At 41.1% G+C, this 26,795-nt stretch overlaps 1 protein-coding gene across 2 annotated transcripts in view; it reads right to left on the reverse strand.

The window, feature by feature from the left end:
* The window catches only part of ephb2b (eph receptor B2b), a 120,867-nt gene that overhangs the window by 36,317 nt on the left and 57,755 nt on the right, over nt 1-26,795 (reverse strand). For both annotated transcript variants that reach the window (XM_013910018.1, XM_005729684.1), the window contains exon 3: nt 21,070-21,754. In XM_013910018.1, coding sequence (XP_013765472.1) covers nt 21,070-21,754 — 685 coding nt within the window. The remainder of the gene's footprint in view (nt 1-21,069; nt 21,755-26,795) is intronic.

A 26,795-nucleotide genomic window follows, 5' to 3' on the forward strand; every position in this document is an offset into this window, starting at 1 on the left:
ACACACACACACACACACACACACACACACACACACACACACACACACACACCTATTAATATCATCAATGGCAGCAATCAAACATGCCAAGTTTTCCTATTAGATCTCTGGAGACTGTGAACGTGGATTTTTGGAAATGGGACACACAATAAAACGTGGCAATAAGTCAAGAACAAAAGCCGCATAGAAAAGCTTTAAGGGAATTTATAAACACTTCAGACTCAATTTAGTGGTAGCTGTGTCAAAAGGTCCAGATCACCCCTAAAATTGGTTCCAGGCACACAGCAGGCACGTTCGCTCTTAAATCCCAAATTTGAAAAATACGTGAAAACCTCTGCCAGCAGGGCGAGATAGTTTTGTTATGTTACGTGCTCATCTGAAGAACGAGTATTGCATTACTTTAATCTAACAGTAAGTCTTAAATCGTAAACTGAATACCTTGCCCCATACACACATACCAAACCCCCAGCTGCTCGTGTCTGCCTATGTTTATGGCTTCCAATAATATATAGTGACATAAAAGCTTTAATTAGGGTTTTCTGCTCGACTCACGGAATAAAAATAGTTGTGCTGGAGCTGTGGGGTAAGGTAAGCCACTGCGCTAGGGTGCTAGTCAGTTTTTACAGCAGGTAATTTGCTGGTTGTTTCAAAGGTTTCCTGAATATTATAGCCGAAAGATTTATAACGCACTGAAGAGGAGACCTGTAGCTAAATCCACTGTGTGTGCATGTATTTATATGTGGGAGGGAGCAGGGAACCATGTTAAAAGAGAGAAGAGGGTTGAAAGCTCAGAGTATGACAGAGAAAGGAAGGGAGTGTTGTTTTCAGTGGCAATGACAACATGAATGGCTGCGCTGGCCTGTCCCCTTTGTCCAAATCAAATGTCTCTCTCTCTCTCTTGTGCGCGCGCACACACACACACACACACACACACACACACACACACACACACACACACACACACTTTCATATCTAAATGAGGACATCTAATTGACATAATGCTTTCCCTAGCCGCTTACCTTAACCCTTAGCATCAAAAATGAAGGCCTAACCCTAACCCTTAGCCTAAACCCAACCATAACCTAATTGTAATCCTGATGCTAAAACCACATTTTGAGGTTTAAAAATGGCATTTTGTCCCCATAAGGGACATTTTTGGTCCTCACCAACACAGCACACACACACACACACACACACACACACACACACACACACACACACACACACACAAATCAGGGCCTTTGACATTTCCATCATGGCTTCCTGGGAATTTGGTCACAACCAGACAATCAGTTGGGAGATACAGGTAATCCAGTCTATAAACCCCATATCTATTGTAAAAGAGAAAAAATAAATAAATAAAACAACCCAGCACTTCTCCAGCCTCCGTCTCCCACCATCTCTCATCTATAGCGTGCACAACAGCAGCCTTCTTTGTCCAGGAGGATGGGCCATCACAGCAAATAGAGCACACCCTTCAAGCCCCCTCCCAACTCACTCTTTTCAGGGCCCAATCCACCCTCCCCAAAACTGCTTTATTTGATGAACACACCATCAAAGAATAGACAAGGGAGATAAAGACAGGCAAGGGGTGTGTGTTCATGTGTGGTGTTCAAGGTGTAAAAGAGAAAAGGCTGGAGGGGTGAAAAAAAAAAGAAAAAAAAGACAGAGGTGCTAGGTTTTGTGTGCACAGCAGGAAAAAGTGCTGAAAGCGGTGAAAATGGGCAGCGTCAGAGGGATTGTGTGTGTGGGGTGTGTGTGTGTGGGGGGGGGGGTATTTCCCTGTATTCCTCTGTGACCAAAGAGGCCCCTAGAGCGAGCCATGGACAAGTTTGGGCTTCCATTTGCTTTGGTGCTGCCCGTAAAAACTACATGAATCACTGACGGGACAAATTAGAGGCTTATATAAAGAGATTTGTTCTTTTTACAAGAGAGACCAACGCTCATTCAAAGGCCTAAATTAGATTAAGACAACCTGTTAGCTTTTGCAATGGCTTTCTCATTACCTTTACTATCATTCAGCCACAAATATAGACTATCAGCCCTTGAATTGGTCACATCTGAGTGGAGTGTAACCTTGTGAAATGTCAGTCACAGCCACAGATAAACTATAGTGGAGCAGCCACGAGTTGCGTGTCTGTTCTTGGGACCGAGGACAAACCGGCTTGCCCCCCTCTGCTTCAGCACTTCCATGGGGAACACTAGACAGCACTGTTTGCAACACAGGGTCTCTGCAATTCAATTAGGAACGCAGTCCTCCTGGCCATCTAATTCAATCAGGCTTGTGTGAAAGCTATTAGACAACTGGCATTCGCTTCACTCCACACACACATACATATGCACACACACACTGGCACACAAATGATATATTCATTTCTCCCTGTAGGTTTCCATGTCTGGTGCAATTAACAGGTCTGGGGCTCTGTGTGGCTCCTCACACTGTGAGCCAGGACAGTGCCAGTGTGTGAGGGTAACCACTGATGAACTCCAAGGTGTAAATCAACCCACACTCAAACTCAAGGATACCACAGGGTCATTTAAATGGGGTATATTGTAAGAAACTCCTGTCTGATATTCAACTTTTATAACTAAGGCAGGTCAGGAAAACTATAACAAAATTTATTCACTAGATGGGTGAAGAGGCTAAACATACACGTTTGCTGATCTTACATACATACATTTTTGCGACTTTGTGTGCTTATGTACTCACAAAGGTGACTGGACTCATGCATCCTGGGGTATGAGAAGACAGCAGAATGATTTTTCCCACTATGTACCTCAGCATTTTGCTCTAAGCTGTGTTTCCTATGCAGTTGTCACAGAGCTCAGATCCCCAATCCCCCTCCCTTCAGCAGAGTCCTTTGAGACAGATTAGGAGCCGAAGTGAGGAGCAGATTAGCTGGGAATGTGGGGCACCTGGGAAATGAGCTCCGAGGGTGTAGGCACCTTAGGAGGGCTAAGACCCAAAGCACACATACACACAAACAGGACCTGTACCGTACCTACTCCCAGGAAACTCATTTAATCCATCTTCTTCTGATGCACATACATCAACACATAAATAAGTAGAGGCCGTAAAGCAGAAAGCTACTAATAAACCCCATCTGGCCACGGCCCAAAGGACAATTTCAGCTCATACTTCAAGGGCTTAACCTCATATATGTGCCACGTATATGAGGCTCACCATCACAAGGTTTGGTATTTACAAGGACAAAAAAAAGTTTTCAGAATGTCAGCGGCAGCTAAAAATATTCTGCAAGGGAAATATTCATCATGTAACAACTGGTGTAAATTAATTTCCAACTAACTGACCTTATTTCTTATTATCTCTTTAACATTGGCCATAAATAACACAGGGGAGCAACAAGGCACAGATATAGTACATATTACACTCAAGTATTTTTGGTCTCTTTTGAATTTTCTATAAAGCAGATTTTGATAAAGTAATTTGTATTTTGTTAACTATAATCACAGTTGATTTTTGGAAAATATTGCATACATGTACGCAGCTGGGGATAAAACGGATTTTTCTTTCTGGCTCCAATTAATTGGACAGATATGTTTTAATTAATCTATTCAACTTAATTCTTTTAAGACATCAGAAATATTCTGTTGAAAAAGGCCTCAACACGGTTCCAGTCCCAACCCCCAAGAGATATTCAGTTTAAATTATCATAATACAGAAAAACTGAAAATCTTTATTTGAGAAACCAGAAGCAGGAAAAAAAAGGCTTTTTTCCAAATTTAATATTTTCAAACAACTGATGTACTTTCAATTGATTAATTAAATTGTTAACTCGAGTCATATATCAACACTTTGGTGCAACACTAAAGTACGCACACCATGAGTACACCACTGCACTCAAACACTCAGCGTCTCTGCAGAACATCATTCCCATGTGGCACATGTTAGCTTCTTGATTCATACAACATTGGCAGATTGGCCCTCTGTTCAAGACCACAACGCTCTCAAGACGATCATCGGGTCATAAATACCAAAGCGGGGGGAAAAAAAAATCAGTGAAAACTATCTTAACCACAGTATTTCCATACTGTCTGATAACTACCATCTGTCAATAAAGGAGGAAATAGAGATGAAAGGAAAGTGTCACTGGAGCCATGCATGCTGCACAGTAATAATGTCTGGAATTTTCACTGCACTCTGTTTTTTCATCTTTTCCCACTTTTTTCAGTAGGGGAGGGAAAAAAAGAAGCACAAATGGTGAAATTACAGGCATCTGAGCCAACACATATACACACAGGGTCGAAACATGAACAAGGCTAGAGGGTGGGCGGTTGGGGGGAATAAAGCGGAAAGGGTCATTTCATGCAGGCAGATCACTTGACAGCTTGCTCTCCAGAGGATGTAGAGGTCCAATCAGGTTGCTGGTGGACCTCTTAGGTACATTGGGTTGCAGATGGTTGGGGTGTGGCAGGAGGCATGCCCCATTGTCTGCATTAATCTCTATTTAAGATGGCTTGTCAGCCTTGAGGATCCACATCACACAGAAGGTAGCTAAAATGTGTCCTATTATTTGTAGTGACAGATCATTAACAAGACTGGAAAAAACATCCGTTAATGCAGATAATGGTATATAATTTGAAATTAGAACATGGTACTTCATAATCTGCCCACTAATTAAATGTCTGTGCTTGGAAAAAGTAATTAATTCAGTAAAAAAAAAAATCTGTGGTTTATTGCAGAAGGTTCACAGATGTATGCACTTTGCTTGGTTGTTTCAAATAGCTGAATTCTAATGAGCTTTTTGCATATTTACTAATCACTGCTACAGTTGTTCTTCATTAAACCATCATTTCACAGCTGTCTTTAAATAGTTCGAAAGTTTTCAAAACTATTTAAAAGTCCGTTTAAATTCACCTTTGTTGCATAAAGTTATTTTCCCTCAGCCTTACCTAACATTGCATTCAAGCTGCAAGTAGAGACACTAAACTTTTACTGTAAGTTGACACGGCATACCAGTTATTGTGTTTGTAGTACCTCGGTGTTTATGACAGAGGGAAAAAGCTCCACCTTTCTTTTTACGTACCAGCTGAATGAGTGTGCACTGTTTCAAATTTGAGATGGGTAGGAAATTAGAAGACACAGTAGCGATCAGATGTCAGGCCGTTGAGCTGTGATCGTAGAGGCAAACAAAAGAATGTGTGCAGGCTCCACCAACCCTCGCCTGCACCTTCGTGGGAACAGATCACCTGCTGCACCACGGGATGCATTGAAAAGCACAGCATCCCTCGAAACGCAAGACTATACAGTGGTTGCAGAGTTGCTGCCTCCCCCCCTATGGAGAATCACTCTAATACATTCCAAACTACTCATGCTCTATATCACAGCTCTCTAAGGCTATGAATCAGACATCTATTTTTAAAGCATTTCTGGAGGACTGTGTTTACACTACATGCTTTCTTGAGATGTAAAGATCAATGTGTCTAAACTCCTTATGAGTTTTGACTGGGGCTGTTAGTGCTATGGCCTCCTAAACCCCCAAATGTGCCCTTTTCTCAAGGACAGCCAGTTGCTAGGGCAACAGGAGCCATTGCTATGTGAGGCAGCTTCCCCGCTCCGTTCCGCAGGCTGCACCCGGACCTTACAGCCCCGATCGTCTCAGACTGCTGATGACAGTAGGACTCGGTGAGCGCAGGAAGAGGATAAGAGGTGGAAAAGGAAGAGGCAGAAGAATAGTGGGACGAATGGATGATAAATAACCTCAGTGACCCACTGAAGACAAAAAGCACGTCGGCCTAGAATTCACATACTCATCTTCGTGTAGATAAGCAATACAGAATGACTTGTGCTGCACAGTGTGTGAAATAAACAACCTATTAAAGTTGTCCGACTGTTTTTGGAGCTTGTCTGAATTTGTAAAATACCATCAGCTTCACATTGACTTTAATCTTCCTTATCTAGTTCAACAGGCAGCATTTATTTTCTGCGCAGCACAACAGCCCCAGTAACTGGCATCCTGGCCGGTACAGGTGAGAGGCAAGCTAGGAGATGGGTAGAGGCGGTAGAGTCCTTTGTGCCTGGAGGCAGATGTAGGAAATAGCTGACAGAGGCAATCACCGGTCTGTATATGTCTTTTTGTGTGTCTGTGTTTGTAAAGGACAGCACAGAGAGCAACAGCAAGCAAGACCGAGCAAGAGAGAAAGAGACGAGGAAAGACGGGGGAGGAGGAGGGAGGCTTTACTAAAATCCAAACAAAGGCAGAAAGCGGCAGCTCCAAGCTCGGCGACAGAGGCTCCCTAAGGTGCAGTCTAGCTGATGGACAGGTGGCATAAAGGGGCTGCGTGTTGTCCAGTCAGTAGGGACAAGGGAGGTGTCACAGCAGAAGGGTGGGGTGGGGGTGGGTGTGAGGGGCAGTGGGGTGAGTGGCATTGCAAGGAGCAGCTGGTGCTGAATCCTGCCACTGTCCCTGTGTAACCCTCCAATGCACACATACAAACACACAAAGACATACCTCATACAAAGCACAATAGATAAACAGTGCCCCAAACTGGACCGTGGGTATAATTTTCAGGGGCTGGATTTCATATCTACAACCATCTCTCCCTGGAGTGTATTTATTGAAGATTATATCAATTCTTCTGACCACAAGCATTTAATGAGGCAGTAGGGAGTCCGAGTGAATTATATTATCCATTTCATCTACAAGAGAAGAAAAAAAAACTCCCAAAACAGCTGTAACGTGCCTATTTGGCACCTGTGCTCGCATCCATGAAGCACGTAGACACACGTCTGCACAAACAAACGTTACTTTAAAAATACATTTATAGACAAAATATTATTCTTTCAGCCTGTCAATCAGTAGGAAGACACGTTTCAACCTTGTTCAGCTTCTTGCAAATGATAAATAAATATCAAATCCTTTTGCAGACCTTGTAAGTTGCCAAGAATAATACAAGGCAAAAGGTGTACGTTTCACATATATTCTCTGCTTTGATCGTGTGACTCAAATCAGGCTTACTTGTCAAATGGATAATAAGTTCATAAAAATTCAAGTCATGACAAGCCACGGAAGACAAATCACCAAAACACGATTTTACCCGACTCAAAAGATGCAACCTCAAGGAGGAAAATCAGACATTTGCACCTACACAAAACACATCCAAAACCTCCTCCCTGCTCCATTACACCTGCACCTGAAAAGAGTGGTATTGTTGGGAGGAGATTCATTTGAAGGCTTTAATGACTGCCATTTAGAGGTGGAATACATTAAATAGTCCAATCATGGCTGCGGAGTGAGGTGATGGCCCAAGCATATTTATACTGAGTGAATACATCGACTAATTAGCCTTTAAATATGTCATTAATTCATCTAAAACAACCGATCTCCGAGCTATTCATCTGCCTGCTCTACATCTTCTCCCCCTCTATGACTACATCCTTAACCCCGATAAAGGAGGGGCTTAGCTGGCTGGTCTCCCTTCCATTTGTCCTAATCAATGGAGACTGTTCAGCCAAGACCCGGGGGGTCAGTGAAATTAAGTATCCAGCTCACACAGAGGATCAGGCTGATTCTGGGGCAGAGGGAGAGATAGGCAAGCCCTTTGTTACCTTGGTAACTAGTCTGCTCCTGAGTTTCTCCAATCTATGCCTTCAGGCCAAGTCTTCCCTTGTTGGGGTGGCTTACACCAAAACAGCTGCTCTCTAAGAATAGTTACACACTGTGTCCTGTTCATGGAAACATACTTTTTAACATTTTTTCATGAATGCTTGGTGTTTGTTTATGCTCATTGAATAGACAGTATTGCCTAGAACCACTGAAAACATATTAACACTGATTTGTGTGAAGTACTCGCCCTTTACCATGGATGCTCCTTGCAAAAGTATTAATATATTCACACAAAGCACTAACATGACTAACACTAACATATTCTAGCACTTTCTTGGTTCAAATCTCTGAGGTAAATAAATGGTTTTATACTGTAATTATCTCTTTTGTGTTTCACAGAACGGCAAAGCCAAAGAGAGACAGACAGGTCTGAACACATTACATCTAGTTCGAAGACCTTTCTAAAAAAATGTTTGTAAGCGATTAACTACAAAGGGGTTAAGAAAATAATTACTGTATATAAGGATAACCATTGATGCTTCCATGTTCCCTCGCAAAGCATCTACTCAAAGAATCCTGAATCCTCTTCATTTTCAAGAAATGCTCCTCTATGCTATGCCAGGTGTTAGCAATTTGGACTTTTTAAGGAGGAATGAAGGCCTGGTTTCAGTCTGTATTTTAGTTTTTAATTTTGTTGTCAGCCCTACAGAAACAATAACATTTGCTGTAATGGGATGTGAAGTTACACTACGTTAATGGATAAATGCATCACTTCATTGTATCTTTAATAGCATCTTTTCTCTTTACAGCATACTGGTTTTGAACCCAACATTCAAATTGTTTCATTATGGGTTGTGGCGAAAACTAATCACATTTTTATTAGATGAGATTTTCTATGTATGCCCATCACGTCTTGGAGAGTCTCTGATGAGGCTAGTCAATCATCCTCAGTTAGAGACGCTTAATAGTATGACTGAAATGCATACATGCCACACATAAAACCCTAATTCAGTGCACCTTGCCTGAAGCATAGCTTTCCACTTGGCACAATTCAACACATTCCAGTACCACATATGTGACATACCAACACAAACCAACACATATCCCCTTTGACGTTAATGCCAACGTACTGAAAAGGTCATTGTACAAATATAAAGCCCTAGAAGATGCCTACAGTCGCTGTCTGAGGAATAGCTACTGTACTGTACGTAGCCATAAGCTGACAGTCATGTGAGCCATCATTACCACATCTATTTGTGAGAAATTTACAGCACTGGTATAAACTTGCCTATGCGCAAAAAAAAAGAAAAAAGAAAAAACAAAGACATCAGTCAGATCCACTTTTGGGTTTCTAAAGTTAGAGTGTCAGAAGTTGAGGCAGCTTCAAATGAGTTAGGGCCTGCAAAAGGACGACTGGCAGATTAGTCTTGGGTTCCTGGAGGCAGCAGGATTATCCTAGGGAGGCTAGCGGGGGTCATGTCAGTTACACTCAGACTAAAATCCCTGTCCACAGAACCCATAAATGAAATGCCAAGTGCAAAAAAGCCAACAAAAAACAAACAAGAAACATTACACATGTTGTAGATGGTCAGAAATGCCATAGAGGTGTGCTTTCACAAAGCGCCAGACAAAGCTAAAGTAAATTTGTGTAATATCTGTGTCTTAGTCGTACAGGTTTCTGAAAATCGAATAACCTACTATTAACAGGGGGGAGATGAAGTGCCAAAACTATTTTAGAAGATCTGGTACAATGAGAAAACAAGACGGTGGAAACACTGCTACTCTTGCTTTTCTGCTTGGAACTTTGATGAGGAAACGGGAAGGGCAGCCTTCCAAAGCCATTGATTTGTAGACCTCTTCCAACTCTCTTAACCAGAGGGAGAATATACTGAATACATTAAAAAAACAAAACAACCTGCAGTCCTATGTTGTGATTTTTTTCAGGGGTCTTTCTTTATCAACGTACAATCTCTAGAACCCTTGCCTGACATTCACTATTATCGTGAATTAAGGTGTCAGAAAAAAACTGTTCAATTCTAAACAAATAAAACTTTATTTGAAAGTTTATTTCAATACAGAAAAAGTATAAAATACAGTAACAATGTGTTCCACTGGGAACCAGTGCGGGCCTCCTAAGAGGTCAAATACCTTCTTATCAGCACACTAACAGGTTCTGGCTCGACAAGCTCAATTAGCTAGCACTTAGTGCAGTGTATGAGAAGTCCACGCTCTCAGCACAAGTCCCATATCAACAGAACCAGGGAGATGACAGACAAGCCAGGCCCACAAAGGCCCAATTGTGGCTGTCCCTAGAAGACCAGTGAATGACTAACGGAGGAGGAAGGACTTATGTTCTCAGGGGTTTTGTGATGTGGCTGATAAAATCTCTCAGGTGAATGACAATGCCACTGTAGAAACTCTACTGAATAAATTACTTCCATTGAGGTCAAAATCCTGAAATGAGTTTTACAGAAAATCTAGTGTTGATAGAGGAGGTTAAAATGAAAGATTGAAACTGGGAATATATTAAGTATAATGTGCTGTTTTCTTTTGCATACTCAAGGATTTACAGGAAAGAACTTATACATCACTTTTGATTGGGCTTCTGTTTTGTTTGGAAGACCAAAAAGATAAACAGTGAAGTGTTTAGGCACGTCTGATAAAAGTGTTCTAATGAAACAATGACAGTATTTGTGGATCGCTGATGATTTGACTGGAATAACAGTGATCTTGTTGATGCCCATCCCTCTTGCAACATAATACTGACAGATAATGAGGTGCGTCAGAGCCATGATTTCAATCATAGTCAGTCATTTAGTAATGGGAAACCTGCCTGCTGGCATGGCGTACAAGCAGATGGAATTTAAACCACCTTTTGCCAAGTTTTCATTGGCTCTTTTCCCCATTGCCACACTTTATTAGCAATGAGGTACAATACTGTGAATGATCCGTACTTAATCACACTGCCTGCAGGCCAAATTGACTCTCATAATCTCACAAGTTTTCATGTTGTTAAGGAAACATCTTCTGAGGGCCTTGAGAGCATGACCAAAAAAAATGAATGCTGTGATCAAAATGTTAAAAACAGATCCTCTAGACTACACTTGTGCAGGATTCCTACATTGACAATGGATGTGTGCAAATGTTGTGTCCATCTCCACAAGGAAAATTTGACTGTCTTCTTCCTTGTGTAGACTTGACACAAAGGCTCCACTGAAAGAAAACTACTTAACTACAAGCAATCTGTTGAAATAGGTCATTATGGTGGAGGCAAGCTGTGAATGCGCCACATCCCCAAATCAATACGTGAATTGCTATATTTAGTAAGAAGGTCGCAAGGAGGAGTTATCAAGGCTCTAGAAGGAATGAATGACATCGATGTATCAGTGCTGTGCTTGAGTGGGGCCTGCTCATTTTGGATTCAGATAGCTTCAAAATGTCTTCTCTATTGGGGCTTACTCTCTGTGGAGTGCTGAGCTATCCCTTACGGTGGCTGAAAATGTCACATTCTGCTCAGTGTCAATGTCATAACATTAACCTTCACGGTGGTACACTCATACAGTGCAGAGACATATTCTTTCTTATTCTAATTGTCAGTATTCTCATTTGTATTTAAATCATGCAGAATATATCTCGTAGGGAGTGTTTACATTTAATGTTTTATATAATTTAATTAGGTGGGTTGTCGATTTTAAATTATAATCTTCTGAATATTAGTAATATGCGCAGATGCTACCTAAATGAGATAAAACAAAATTTTAAAAACTATAATCCTTGGATCTTCTCTCTGCTTTTGGCAGATGACGTGATTCTGTTGGCTTCATCAGGTAGTGGCTTCCAGCTCATACAGAGTTCAATGCCGAGTGTGAAGCAGCAGGAATTATGGGAATCACAACCTCTAACCTGGGTTAGTAAGTATTTTGGGGTCTTGGTCACGAGTGAGGGGAGACTGCCAAAAGGATTGGGGGGACGTCCACATTGAAGAGAGGTGATGAGAGAGCTGAGCATAAACACAAAGCTGTCAATTTAACAGTGGTTCTTTGTCCCCACCCTCACCCATAACCTAAAGAATGAGGTTGCAGATACAAGCAGCGGAAATTAGTTTCTTTTGAAGGGTGGCTGTACAAAGGCAAAATTCATAATGTAAGTTAACTATAAATCGTATATATATCCTATATATCTTACACTGAGTTAATATCATCCCATAAACAAAGCAAATCCACTCCCCTGCCAAAGGAAGTTTATGATAAGCAGAGACATAGCATAAGTTTACACTGAGTCTTTCTTTCTAAGTCTCTTTTTGTTCTATTCGCCAAATCACCATTTAGTTTTAACTATGTCTGTCTCCCTGAGAGCTGACAAGATCTGTCTTTTCGTTTCAGCTAAAATCCCCAGCATCGCGATGACTTCGCACAGTGGAAAAAAAAAAGCCAAGACAGAGGGAGACAAAAATCAAAACAGCCTCATTAATAACTGTGACTAATATATTCCATACAGTTCTTTAAGCCTGTTACTTCAGAAGAACAGAGATGCCTATATTGTGGGGGGAGCCAGTAGTGGCCCCAATGTGTGCTGAGATGGTGCCATACAAAGTCAGTTGGCGGGGTGTAATGAAAACACCCTGCACATGAAAATGCACGGATACCCCAACCCCTGATCCCACCCACCTTAAAAGCGAGTGAAACACTGTAAAGACCACACAGCCTTGAGATGACCACAATAAACCAGAACACTGGTCCCAGCACGAAGTGAGCATTTCCCAGGCATCAATACGCTGCAAGGCCAATCTGTGCTTTATAGTAAACACTGGCGGGTGGTTAATGTCCAACTAGAGGAGCAGGGTACGTGATTTTTCTGTTTATCCCCTTGAGTGTGTCTCTGTTTTAGTGCCTGTTATTCTCCAATCCTTCTCTCTCTTTGAGCCACTAAAGCTTTATGAGAGGCTACGCTTTGAGTAAACAGGAAATCAAACCTTGACCTAAAGAACCTTATAGTTCCCTCTTTTTTTAAGGTTAGTGCTAAAATCCAGTATTTATTGTTGAGTTAATAGGTTTTCAGCAACCAATGTATTCAGGTATTCCTTGCATGGAATCCTAGTATCAAGATTTAAATAAATTAACCGTAAAAGGTTCAGATGATACTGAGTGGATAGAGTTGTTCATTATAACAAGAAGTGGCGATATCAATCACTTCCTTAGGTAAAATGAGTGTATCAGCTGAGTCTATTTTAACAGTGTGCAAAGTATGAACTGCTAACGTGTTTGCGTTATCATTCCACGGAATTAAAAGGCTACAGTTCAGCTTATTAAAAGGAAATTAAGAAGTAATTACTGTCCAATTTTCACGCATGATGGGGACATAAAAACACAATTGATAATATCTCAGTACTGCACTCATGCTGTGAGGTCCAAAGGAAGCAATGTTTTTTCACCCCCACACAAGGCAGCAGCCTTCTTATTAGCTTGTTATTTTGCCACCAATAAAAAAAAACCCAACTAAAATCCCTAAAGGGTTTACTGTATAACCTGTGGGAAAATAAAACTAATCATAATGCAAAGACCTAGAGGTAGAGAGGAAGAACACGAAAGAGAGGGGCATTGTGAGATTTGTCACCCATAAACCACGGGTACATATTATAATGAACTGGAAAGCGTATTCTAGCTGACTAGATAAGGATTAGCCAAGCGGATTGTGCCATGCCTTTCATCTTCCAAGGCATGTTTTCAAAAAAAAATCTGTATCCTTTAGATGAACCCAGTTCTTTACAAGAGTGCTAAGAATGAGAAAAACCGTGTCGAACCATACCTTTTAGCCGATAGCTTGTGAATTTCCACGGGAGAGTGGAACAGCTCATTATACTGAGTAATTTATTTGCTTAGCAGCAGCCCGATGGGAGGTAAAAAAGTTTTAACATCCAGAAAATTCTGTAAGTAGCCCATTTACAAAGCAGAGCTGTCCCCCGCAGCAATGAAACACCATCCCCCTCAAAGTGGCTTCAACAGTTAAACCAGGCCAGTATTTTGGCTGAAGTACTAGTACTGGATAGAGTGACAATGTGTGTGTAGGAAACCAACAATAAAATAGATCTTGGAAAAAAAACATGAATTAGAGAATACGCAGTTAAGTGTCAAGTACAGACGCTTCTTATCTGTGTTTTGTAATGGCAGTGATTCTGGCTGTGACTATTTTTACTTTTGGTAGCTACAAGGTTCTAGGAATAGATAGTCTTAAGATATCTAAAATTAGGTGCAGATATACACAGTTCTCTCACTATGAAGCCTCAAGATCCTCTCACTTTCTTCTACTGTCATCTGTAGTTCAGGCTTTTTGCTTATCCTCTGAAATATCTGATATAGCATCCAGTACATGGGCTAGTAGAGAATTCAGATCAACATTCATGGCTCCAGACGCCAAAATGATGACACTGGAGATGAGCAATTTTTTTTTTTCTTGCACTACTACTGTTTGTGGTTTTGAGTGCAATATTAATGAACTCTGGAGCACATTTTCTTACCACCATCAGTTTAAACTGCACTAACTTAGGTGATCCTCATCTGGCAACATGACAAAGTTACACTTGAGATCAAATCTAATTCTATTTAAATTATTAACTTTAAAATCATTTTTCAGATCATTTTTAGATCATTCTTGAGGTGTGATGATTGATATAGTGAATGACCTAATACAATATTAGTGAGGTGGATTTCAGCCAGAAGTCGGGAAGACACATGTAGTAACCTGGCTAAGAAAAGACAGCACAGTTGTGCAGCAGTGGTTCTCAACAGGGGAGAGCTTAACTTTTCATGGGGCTTTGCGTGGAAGTGCACAGTTTAAGACTCAAACACCTTCCTGGGAGACCGATGACAGAAAACTTTGCTATAAGAGTCCAACTTCTGGGTTGACATTAACCAGATGGTTTCTAAACATTATGGAATGAAATCCACAAATAAAAGAAATATCAACATAACCTCCTTGATTTGGTTGTTGACATTGCCCAAACTCTGCAGAGGCTCCGGGGGTTACGTAAAGCTTGCGTGGACACAATCACCACACTGAGATGGACAGAGATGTTGCCCTTGAATCCAAGGATATTTTCTGTTTGTTGGTTCTTCTTATTCAGTCTCAGCCTGTGGAAACAGTCGTTAAATTAACTCAATCTTTTTTGTTTTTCCTTTACAGCAGCAGGAAGTCCTTTCTGAAGCTAAATCGCCTTGATTGCCGACTAATTAAATGCACAGGAATTTATCTTAATGACACTGCAAGGGAGATATATCGACAACACAGAGATTTACAGTGCATGCTGACTCATGCTACAAAGTTAACTGGCACTCATAGTGTCAAGCAGATAAATAAGTATACATTTAAACCACTTAACTGTAGAAATTACTTTTCTTTTCTTTTTTTAAATCCAAGTCCTGGAGGTCACTGTATGTAAAGGAAAAAAAAAAGCTTATTTCTCCATATTGGTCATATTATGAATTATGGTTCAAAAGTCAAAGAAAGCAGACTTATTTTCATATTAACAGCCAAAGTTTTTCATGTTATATAAAGTGTTTTTGAAAGGAACTGTACCGTCTCATCTCAATGCGTACGACCAAGTAATCCCTAAGCTGAAGTCAAAACATCAGAATGACAAAATACTGCAATTATGAAGTTTATGGCATTAATATTCTCTCTCTGTGATATCTTTCTCTTCGGCTGCTCAGTGGAGATTATCTCTCTTGGTTATTAGTGCAGCATGTTGACAGGCATTGGGGCATGTTACACTGATAAGAGGAGAAGAAGAGAAACGAACTCTAGCTCTAGCCTGCCCCTGTTAATACGTCCCACCTACACTTTGCCTTTCAATTCCATTTATCTCTTTCCCTTCCCATCTCTTGGCCTCACTAGTGTAGCTATTTAATCTTTAAGCAAGTGAAGTTTAGCAGGGGAGAGATCTTTGTTGTTCGGTGATGCTTCTCATTTTAGATCCTATTATTGTTTATATGACTCTGCAGAGGAGGAAGCAAATATCGAATGAAATAAAAAAGCAACACAATAAATGACTGTTAGATTATAACTAAAACACCTGTCTATAATGCTGCAGTGTTCCCATTGTGCTCCCACTCAGAGTGGTCTAGAGCTTCTGAGTCTGAAACACTGTGATGCTGTATGAGACTGAATGGTCACCCTCCTAAAATGATCAAGGGTTTACCTCTGTGTGAACAAGCATGCACACACTATGGGCATAAATTACATGTGGCACTTCTAAGCACTTTTAATCAGTGACATGAACACTGTTTTTTCTCTGCTCTCACTTTTAGATTAGCTGCAATGTAGGTCAACAGCACACAACACAAGACACCACAATTTTTTCAGTGTTGACCGAGTTCTAATATATCATTGAAAGAAGCAAAAAAAAAAACCAAGGTCACTGATACTCGAGAGGGATTCCTGTCTTAAACAGTGAGCTCAATTGTTTCTCTTTTTCTGTGTTTTTTTTTTTTTTTTTTACCAGACAGATGCTTTAGCCATCAGTCTCCCTTAGCTGAGAGAGCGAGGATTCCTCTAACAGGACACGGGTCGAGGACATCTGAGAGACAACACATGGGGATGTTTTGACAAAGCCCCGGCCTCGTCTCTGATGAGAAAGAGTCCCATATGGATGGATCTGTGCACTGCACGGCTCTCATTTCCAGAATTGCCTGTCCAAGGCAAATTAATCACAAATAAATCCATAAGGTCTCAGACTTGTCACTCTGCCTTGCATTCATGGAGAAATCCCAGAAAACTACCTATAGTACCTTGGGGCTCAGAGTGAGACAGGTATAGGTGTTACAAGCAAGAAGCAGACCAACAGGAAGCCCTTACAGTCAAGGAGAAGGCCAATAATGTGAAAAGAGGTGCTGGGATTATAAGAGGTCATACTGTCTGAATTTGAGATTCAAAAGATGGTGTGGGATAATGAGGAGTGTGACGGAGGGGCATATGGAGCAGAGCCCGGCATGTGCAAAACCATGTGGAAAACGTTTGCAGGCTTAACAGGCCATGATCTTTGAATTCTGAGAGATTCGCAGGGATCGCGGGTCACGTTATCACATCCACATATGATAAATGTGCTGTGAAAATGAGGATAATAAAGTGCATGTGTATGGGTATACAAATGACTGCTTACTGTTATTTCATTTGTGTACTAACAACACGGCTGCATTTTGACAGTTTTGTCTTATTAGACTCTTTCTTTCCATTATCTGAAGCTCCCTTAATTCTTCTTGTTTTTCACCCTTTTTGCTGCTATATGGATGTGTGCAGGGTGGAGAACAGACAGAGAAATAGAAGACCAGCAGACAGAAAAAAAAGCACCTGGCCATACTGAAATCCCATCACAGTGGGGAAGAAGGAATAAAGGCTCCTGAATGTTCCCTGGGGCCCTCTGGGAACAAAATGACATGTCTTAGAGCTCGTCTATTCACCTCCTGCTGTTACAACATCCTACAATGTGTATAGACCAAAGAGGCCGCCTCTATCAAACACACATCACAATCCTTTATTGGATCCGTGTTTAAAAGAAAGGGGGGGGGGGAGAAACCAGTAATGGAAATTAAGGGATGCTGCTTATGATGCAGATATTAAGTCATGTTGTCTGTAATGCCATTTAACAGGCAAATGTTGCAGTAATGAACATCTGCTGAGGCACTAATTTGTATTCCTTATGTTTAACTAAACAGCTAACAGCAGCCGAAGTAGCCATCAATCCACAAGAATACGAGAGGCTTTTACTTTAACATAATATTGTGTGAATGCCTATTGTGTAGGCAGGCTGTTGACATTTTGGTCTCTCTTTCTTTCCCTTATTTTCTCCCACTCTCTCTCTCCCTCACTCGCTTTCCTCCGTTACTGCAGCCCAATGCAAACCTTCCCTCATCTTTGTTTGCACAAAGCACAATGCAGCAGAAGCCTTGAGGGGGTGTGTTTGTTTTGTTTTGCTTTGTGTCTTGTTCCACACAGAGGACAGCCATCCAGTCATCAGCATGGCTGTTCCCCACGTGCACTGTTAGTCAATTAGAGCTGCCATTAAAGGCAGAGGCACCGAGGGAAATAAAGGCAGCGGCGTGGATTTGTCTGTGCTGCGCTGATTTCCATCCTTAAAGCCTCTCCAGACGAAGAGGCTGCAATAATTGGGATTCTGACAGTGGGTTAGGGGGACTCATTTCCTGGTTTCGCCTCCTCCCCACCACTTTTCCATGCAATCATGTCTATCCAATCATGTCCGCCCAGCACCTACCTTTGCACTCGACCCCCCTAACTCTCTTTATCTATAGCCACATTTGGCTGAAGAATTACTGAAGCCTTTCCTCCTTAATCTAATTGCTCTGGTGTAACTCCAGGAACATTGCTTCCAAGCACCTACTACCGATGATGCAGACCTCACCAGGAGACAGACTTGTGTTGTTTTCCAATTCTTTTCAATGTGACCTAAAACACGTAGTTCTACTATTAGTTGGGAGAAGTTCTCTAATAAACAGTATGTCTAAATACTGGAGTAGTTGCCAATAAATCTGGTAGATATCGGAGTTACAGAATATTACTACTCCAACAAATCTGGGCCACAAGGGTATACAAACTGCTACTTCTTTTACAATACTTTTCTTTCTCCTTAGATACAGTGACTATCAAAATCATTGCCAGACATAAATCAAGTTGTTGTTATCACTGTGACAGATTGTCTCCATCTGAATCTTCACTCCTCAATAACATGAGCCACACTCCCACAGTTGAGACCCTTGAACTCACAATAGCATGGGGTTAGATGATCAGATTACACTCAGGAAAACACACATGGGCATTGTTAAAGGAGATTGCAATTCCACCCATGAACATGGCTCTCATTGTGCCCCACTGAAGAGAATGCTTTTCATTCTAGAGCGAACAGCAAGGGCAAACAGGACCTCATGTGTCTCTGTGGTGCACCATCTCCTCAAGGCTCTGAGGGGAAATCAGATCTTTCTCGTCAGGGCCAGCTCTACTGAAAGGGTCTGGTATGGTTTCTTCACTCATGGCACTTCTTAGAGAAGAAACTTAATCTCACTTATAAGACAATTGCAGAGGGGAAAAAAGGCCTCAGCAATTCGATGTAAGCACCCCATTCTGCTGTCAATATTTTGACAGATTTCATGACAGCATAATTATTTGCCGGGATCCCTGCCAAGGGTTTAATTGTTACATGCGTAATTACACGTTTAGTTGAGGAGATGTTGGTACAAAGCACTGGTTGCATTATTACTATTAGAGGACAAATAGTGTCTTTCATCTTGCCTCCTTTATGCTGTCTCTACAGCTCCATAATCCCCTCATGTAAGAGGATACCTTACGAACCCTCTGAGGGCACCTCTCACAAATCAATTCATTACCCCATAATATCGGCTGGCATATGTGCATCTTTCATAGATCAATTCATTATCCAACTTCTGGCAGCTGAAAGGCGGCGGCAGACCACAGTTTAATGTAGTGATATCAGTTTGCAGTGTTCAGGAAGATGACTAGAGAGCACATGCATTGAAGGCAGTCTTCCATCCAAAAAGGCTTCTAACCAATCGGGGAACTACAACACAACATCTTTTTTTAGTCGTAATGGTTTTATGTCCTTTCTTGGTAAAGGACACACTTCCCAATTGTTTGTGCTGAAGCTCATAATTATTGTATAGAGCCATAAAATCCATCTCTGTATCATTGTGCTGCATTCCACAGCTGCACTCACAGATAATCCATCCCTCACATAAAGCTTTAATAATGAGTCAATGCATCACAGGATCAAGGGAAACGGAGGGAAAAAGAAAATGGTGAAATTCTGCGCTCATGTAGTGTATATATGCTTGCCAGAATAACTGCCAGTACCCAAATCTACTTTCACTGCCTAAGTGGTGCTGAAGACGAAAAGGGAAAATTGGCCATTAAAAAGGTTTTATCCTAGTTGATCTTGACCAACAAAGCCAGTGAACAGAAACTGAGAAATAAATATGGAGGCAATCAGACAGAGCAGGCAAAACGCAGTGAGGATATGAAGTGGATCAACATACTTTCCCTGAGTGGACAACATTTAATTGTATAATCCCATTTAGCTCAAAATACACCATGACTGAGGACACCCCTGAGATGTTCCAATCCACCACATGCAGTGAATTACATGTAGGTCAGAAAACAAGCAGATTAGTGTAATTATGCATGGATGTGGATCAGAGTAGCTTGCTGCACCATCTTCACATGCCTCTTATTGGCCCATATTCCTTAAGGAGGAGCCGCTGCCTGTCCCCATTAGTAGTCCTTGAACAGGCCTGACAGTGTTTGGGGAGGCAGCACCCATCAGGTTTTACCCTCCCAGCACACAGGCGCTAGGGGATGCGCTGTAATTACAGGTGCAAATAAGAGAGGCAGCAACACACCGATCTGAAATGCAGGTGGGTGGTTTGTTGTGCTGAGCTGGATCAGCACTGCTGCAGTCCGCAGGTTACACGCTGCTGTGCTCCTTCAAGTGATCAGCATCTCTAAGCACGCTGACCAAATGCCACCTGGCAGAGTGTGGATAGGGCATGGCACAGGTAAATGTTGGGTGCATTGATGTTTTGAAAAGCCAAATCGATTTGCCTAAGAGGGATTCCAATTGACAGGAAAATGTGTGCAATTTTGAAAAATGTCCTCTTTGTCCCACTGGTTGAGAGGAGGCATACTACAAGCAGAAGAATTTTATAGATTCAAAATTGTTGCTAGCATTTGAGTGTGTGTGTGTGTGTGTGTGTGTGTGTGTGTGTGTGTGTGTGTGTGTGTGTGTAGTCTTCTTTAAATATCTGTTGAACTTGATCACTGTGAACAATATGCACAGAGATGTGTTTTTCTCTGGGAAGAAGCTCAAATGCTTAAAAGCACTAATATTAATAAAAAAAAAATATACATATGGAATAAAGAATGTATTCATACAGGAGATAAAACAAAACAAAATCACATACTGATTGTGTATAATTTAAGGATTCGTTTAAGGTCTACTCTAAATGTTCTGCAATTTCCAGAGCAGGAAAGTTAATAAACAACTGCTTCTTTGAAAAGCAGTTATGATTTTAAACCAAACACCTGTGTTGTTTGGTGCTGCGATTCACATCCCTTTACGGCAGCTCAGAAAAACTCAACATGTTCTGTAGTCATGACTTCCAGCAGTAGCTGTGTAGTTTAAGATCCAACACCAGCAACTATTATTTCTGCTGGAAAAAGGATAGGATCACGTTTTGTATGGAAATGCCCCAATGTTGAATAAGCTATGCATAGAATATGTACCTCCCATCATATTCTTGATATATTACCTAATATCATTTTATAGTGTCAATTACATTGTAATAAATAGATCTCGGAACAGCTTAGTGCACTACAAGAGATAAAAATTGCAAGGACTATATCCTTTAGTTGATGGAGTACACTGTTATGTCAGAGAAGACTGATTAACTAGTCTTAGGAGAAAACAGAGAGCAAAACATACCTCGACAAACAGTCCCATTTTCCACAGGCTCATTCCCAGCTTTGCACATACAGCGCCCGATAGGTACCATCCACTCTCCATCGCCGTTGCAGTACAGCTTAATAGGCACATCCACCTCCTCTGCATTTGGGATACAAACCCCTCTTGCTGCCACAAGGGAGGTGCTCTCTGCTCCAGATAGGGTCTCCTGGAATAATGCCCCGTTAGTGATTATACGAGGACACTTCCGGTAGAAGACACGAACAGCGATGAGAGACATGCAGCCGCCATAATCTTGGAAGGCCAAGTAAAAGCCATTCCGTGACACTGGGCCAAAGCTTCGAACCTCAGTGTTAATCTTCATCACTCTGCCCCCAAGGTCGACCTGGGAGAAGCTCTCATCTGCTGCAATGGTGTCAACCTTGATCCAGGGGTTCTCCATCCACGGTGGTGATGTTCTGGTGGCTGAATCAGAATCAGATTCATAGTAATATAGGTTAAAAGTCTCTTTACAGGAGCCTGGAACATTAGGAATGCTACTGCAGTCCCTAACAGAGAACTTCATCTCCACGTGGATTCGCTGCGCACCGCGACGCCGGATGTATTTTGTCCGTACCCAGTTGTTCTGATTGGTGTCGAAAACATTACAGACTTGGTACGTCCGGATGGTGTTCATGTTTTCATCATAACCGCTCACCTCTTCCCACTGTTGATCAAAGACATGGAATAAATTTTGTGTCAGCTTTCAAAAACACTTTGATTTAAATACATTAAAACAAAATAAAGCAAAAAACCTGCAACAGAGACACTCGTAAGCCATATTCAATAATGTTTTCTGATCATTTCTAATAACAGAAATTATCATCAAGTCCCGGAGCTACCTAGTTTCCAGCAATAACAGGTATGTTTTCATTCACTTCTAATAACTTCAATTACTCGGAGTAATCGGCTTAAAACAATATTTTGATTCTAATGACTTCGTGGTAAGAGGAAACATAATATCTCTAATAACTTTACAAGGATGCATTCCACTAGCTTAAAGAACAAATGAGAACCAGCCCTCCCAGCGTGTTCAAATACAAGTATTACCTTGAGAAAAGGAAAAGCCTTCTCCAACTTCTCAAGGTAGTTATTAAGAAATTAAAGTATGTTTCATGCTTACTTTGAATCATACTTAACTTCATTTCATTCGATACAGTCAATAAAATAACAGTTTTCAAAACAATAGTAGCAATAGTAATAGAAACAACTTCCTCTACTGAAAAAAGGCTCACTCTTCAGGGCTTCTAAAATGTTGCTCAGTTATTCCTAATGCGTAACTTCTGGATATTTTAGGTCAGGGTATGAATTGAGTTTCAAGCCTCATCGGGCAGCAGTTTTTTGCATGGTAGAGTCTGTCAAGAGTTAAATATAGCATTTAAGAGTACGTGTTAAACTTTTAGAAAGAATCTCATTTGGGGAAAATAAATGCATTTTGGGTGGTTATAGAAAAGGAAATCTTTTTCCACAGGCTTAGACTTCTTATATTCGACTGCTCCTTCCCATTTTCTCAGTAAAGGAATATTTCACATGCTATACCGCTCAAAGAGAAATTGGAGATGTGACATTAGTCACTTGAACACAGCAGAGAAGCTCTGGTTTATATGATAGCGTGTCCTACTTTTTTTTTTTTATTGTAACTTAATAGGACACATTCAAAGCACATGCTGTTATGGGGTATTGAAAATGTAGTGAAAGCGCCTTTCACTATGGTGAAGCACTGAGAAAACATGACATGAATTTTCCACAATCAAAGTCACACTAAACTGGCATAATCATATTACACAGGTAATCATATAAAGAATAATCAGGGGGCAAATTTTACTCCAGGTTTTTTCAGCATGCTGTTCCACTTCAAAGTCCACATTCTGCACACCAATTTAAGTTCTCGCTCCAGCTATACAGAGTCCAGATGCAGCCTCTGTGGATTTCCTGCCCCTTGGCTAAGGATCAAACCAGCTTTAAACACCATGTACTCTAACCACTATGCAGGCCATGACCTTGACCCCAGCATCTCAGCCAAGAAAAGAATCCAGTTCTCACCCCCATGAACCACTTTGCATTGGCTGCTCCCGCTACGGTTTCTACCATTCTTCCTCCCCCTTCACTCTTCACTTCACAGCTGATATAATTTCTCAAATTAGTGCCCACTTAGTGAGGATTTTGACAGATTTTGACGGTTTGGGAGAAAAAAGTCACCCCTCCTGTTATAAACTTGCATTCTATCAAACACTTTTACTAATTAAAGCAGCTTTAGTTCTTAATTCCCATGTCCCAGTTAATCATTGCTAGTGTAATGCTTGGCGTGACCCAAACAATCACAGAAGCCAACCTAAACAGAAAAGTCTGATGTGCAGCCAAAAATAATACTAATAAAGAGAGAGAAAAAGAAAGCTGCATTAAAAAATTAAATAAAAGCTTAAATGGGCCAGTCATCCAGGCAGCACTGAAAAAAACTGAAGTCTCCCTATTAAAAAAGAAAAAAAGTGTTTCAATTGAAATTTATATTTATATTTCTCTTCTTGACTATCTATTTACAAATGAATTTCTAGCGTTAATCCTTATATTGATTATCTCACTATAATTATGAGCATTTTCCTTCCGGTACCTTTAGAGATCAGATTAAAACCTAATTAGTTGGAAGGCATGGATGTATGTGTTTGAGTTCACGGGTATGGTTAACAGGGAAGGAAAAAAAATCTGTCTTTTGCCCAGTATTGGCAGACATCATCATCCCAGGTCATGAGCACCCATTGACCTTCCCACTTGTTGAGGAGCAGTAGGGAGGCTGTGGGCCAATTAAATAAGAGCGGACAGCTTGCTTGTAGTGAGCAGAGCATTGGGCAATCACAGTTTAATAAAATGAATGTGGAGACAGGTGGGGGTTGCTACTAATGAGGGATGCAGACAGGGGAAACTCCAGGAAAGTGTTGGCAGAGATGTGGGGGAAGGGTTGAATCTGGCTAAAAAAGACCCCAAACAAAATGTGTTTTGATGAAGGGCCCCTTTTTGTCCTGTCACGGCCTCTTTGCCCTGCTTTCATCACAGCCAGTGGAGGGAAGCAAATGGGGCATAATAAGACCCTAACGATCAAGCGCAGAGTGTGAAATTAGAAGAAACGTCTTCATTTTCACAGCTTTTTGCCCTGGCTCTTCACGGAGAGTGTTGTAAAAGGTGGTCATGTGTTTTGAGTACAGCAGGTGAAGGTAGCACTGATGGAGGATGTCTAGAGAGATTAGATGGAGGGAATGAGCTGCCCTCAGATGACGATGGAAACAAAAACTCCTACTCATTGTACCAAGATCCTGATACATTTAGCCAAAGTTTTCTCAGCAAAAGTCAACAAGCAATGGAATAAGCGCACTGAACAGTGCACTAATAGACCGTAAAATAAGCTCCTTTGCATTTGTGCGTGATTTGGGGTAATTTTTCAAAACTGTTAGACATGATACTGCTTCAAGATAAACAAAAACTAATGGTTTTTCACGGTACACATGCTTCCTTCCTCAGAGAAACATCCTCTCATGATGAAAAACCAATGGTGTGAAACCGAATGCGCGACTGGTTCCAAACAAAAGCACACTGTTCTGCGTTTTAATTGCTCTCGTTGGGGTCCTAGCTCGAACAATCTTGGGTCGAATGGTGCAAGAAAATAGTTTGCTATGTTTGGTTGAACCTGCTGGATGTTACTCATTGGTTAATCCAAACGTACTTAAACAAACACTATATGCAGTATTTACCTGCATATAATAAGTGATTACTCTGACAAAAAGCAGGTTTTAAAAACTATGATAGAATCTTTGAGAATCCCTAGCAGTGGCATAGGAAAGTAAATTGTTACATTCATGGCACAGTCTAACTACTTTTCAAATACACTTCTTGTTACATACAGTGTACTAGAGTCCAGACAAGTAATTGCTCTTGTACTTTACACAGAACCTCTATTTTCCTGCCAACTGTTGTTATGTTTTCTTAAACTATTTACAGGTCCACTAACTGCCGAGGAGTCTGATTTAGATTACTCTGGAAAAGCAACACTGAGAAACTATTGTCTTAAACAGAAAAAAATGTGCAGCTTCAGAGCGTGAACTCTCTCAGGCAAATTTTCTTATAATTTCTTGAAGTAGTCTTTAGGAATAGTTCTCCAGGCTTAATTGCCAGCATTTTGGTAATAGTTCACCATTGTCATGTTGAAACAATCAGATATTTTCCAGCCCAAAACCGGATGGTACTTTTCTGTGTTGATGAGTCCATAAGTACAATAACGGTCCCAAACACCACTGGCTGAAATGGAGCCCCAAACCATGACAGAGCCACCACGGTGTTTTAAATATGGCTGTAAATGGTAAATGGTCTGTATTTGTATAGCGCTTTTCTAGTCCCTAAGGACCCCAAAGCGCTTTACACATTCAGTCATCCACCCATTCACACACTGGTGATGGCAAGCTACATTGTAGCCACAGCCACCCTGGGGCGCACTGACAGAGGCGAGGCTGCCGGACACTGGCGCCACCGGGCACAACGACCGAGACTGTCCGAGCCGGGGCTCGAACCGGCAACCTTCCGATTACAAGGCGAACTACCAACTATTGAGCCACGATCGTAGGAACTCATGTTTGCATCGCTCTCCTGATCTCCTCTGTACAATGATGATTTAAAACACATATTTCAAATTTGGACTGATCCCTCAATAAGACCTGTTGCCAGTGTTGTTTTAGTCCAGTTCTTTTGCAGTTTGGCACACCTTAGCCTTTTATGCCCATTTCCCTTCCTTTAGAGTGTTATCTTGATAGTCACTCTTCTTTTGGGACCATTTTTGATGCGTCTTCAGCAAACAGTAGTTGCTGCAGAGCCACATGTATCTCTCAGGTATTTTACGTAGTCATTGCTGGATTTTCGTCCCTAATTCTTAAGATCAAGACTTTTTGATACTTTTCAGCTGCTGTAGGAAGTTTTTTTAGGCTTCCAACTTCTCTAAATTCTTCAAGTTTTTCCAAGGAACGACGCAACATGCCATGCCGGGATATACCAAGACTTTGGCCAATGTCTCTTTAGAAATCACCTTGATGTTCAGACAGTTATTTTTGCTGTTTTTCCTAGATTTCACTTGAATGATTCATAGGTCACTGTTAAGGAGCTTAACAAACAAATAAACAAAACCAAAAAAAGGCCTTTCCTCTGAAAATATCAGGTACAAGGACTGGACTGAAAATATATGAAAAATAGCCAGTGTCCAAAGAAAAACTTCCAGGACGTCTAGAAAGGCAGGACAATTATTACTCTTTTAAAATTTACTTGAAAGTCTGGTTCCTTGCAACACAAAAAATGAAGGAATGAGGGTTGGCACAAGACTTTTACACAGCATTGTAGATTGTGCTGGACCAGAGACTGCTGCTCCCCTCTTCTTCTGTAGTTATTTAAGGTGCTCCAGTTCAGTGAAGCTCACTGAGAGTGAGGGCCCAGAATCAATATCTCTTGTGCCATTTGAGGAGAGAGAAAGAAAAGTTCACCTGACCTGCAATCCATGTCTCTTCATGACAGTATGTCTCTACTTTATCTGTAAAGCCAGGCGGAACGCACCGACAAGGCTGAATTATTGACTAGAGCAGGCCCTACAGCTCGGATTATTAACCAAAGACTGTCTTTTCTTTAAGTCCATGGTTTCATATCTCTTCATAAGTTTTTTTTTTTAGCAAAAATATATAAAT

The sequence above is a fragment of the Pundamilia nyererei genome, unplaced genomic scaffold (genome assembly GCF_000239375.1).
Source record: "Pundamilia nyererei isolate P.nyererei 1_Seehausen unplaced genomic scaffold, PunNye1.0 scaffold00034, whole genome shotgun sequence".
Classification (NCBI taxonomy): Eukaryota; Metazoa; Chordata; class Actinopteri; order Cichliformes; family Cichlidae; genus Pundamilia; species Pundamilia nyererei.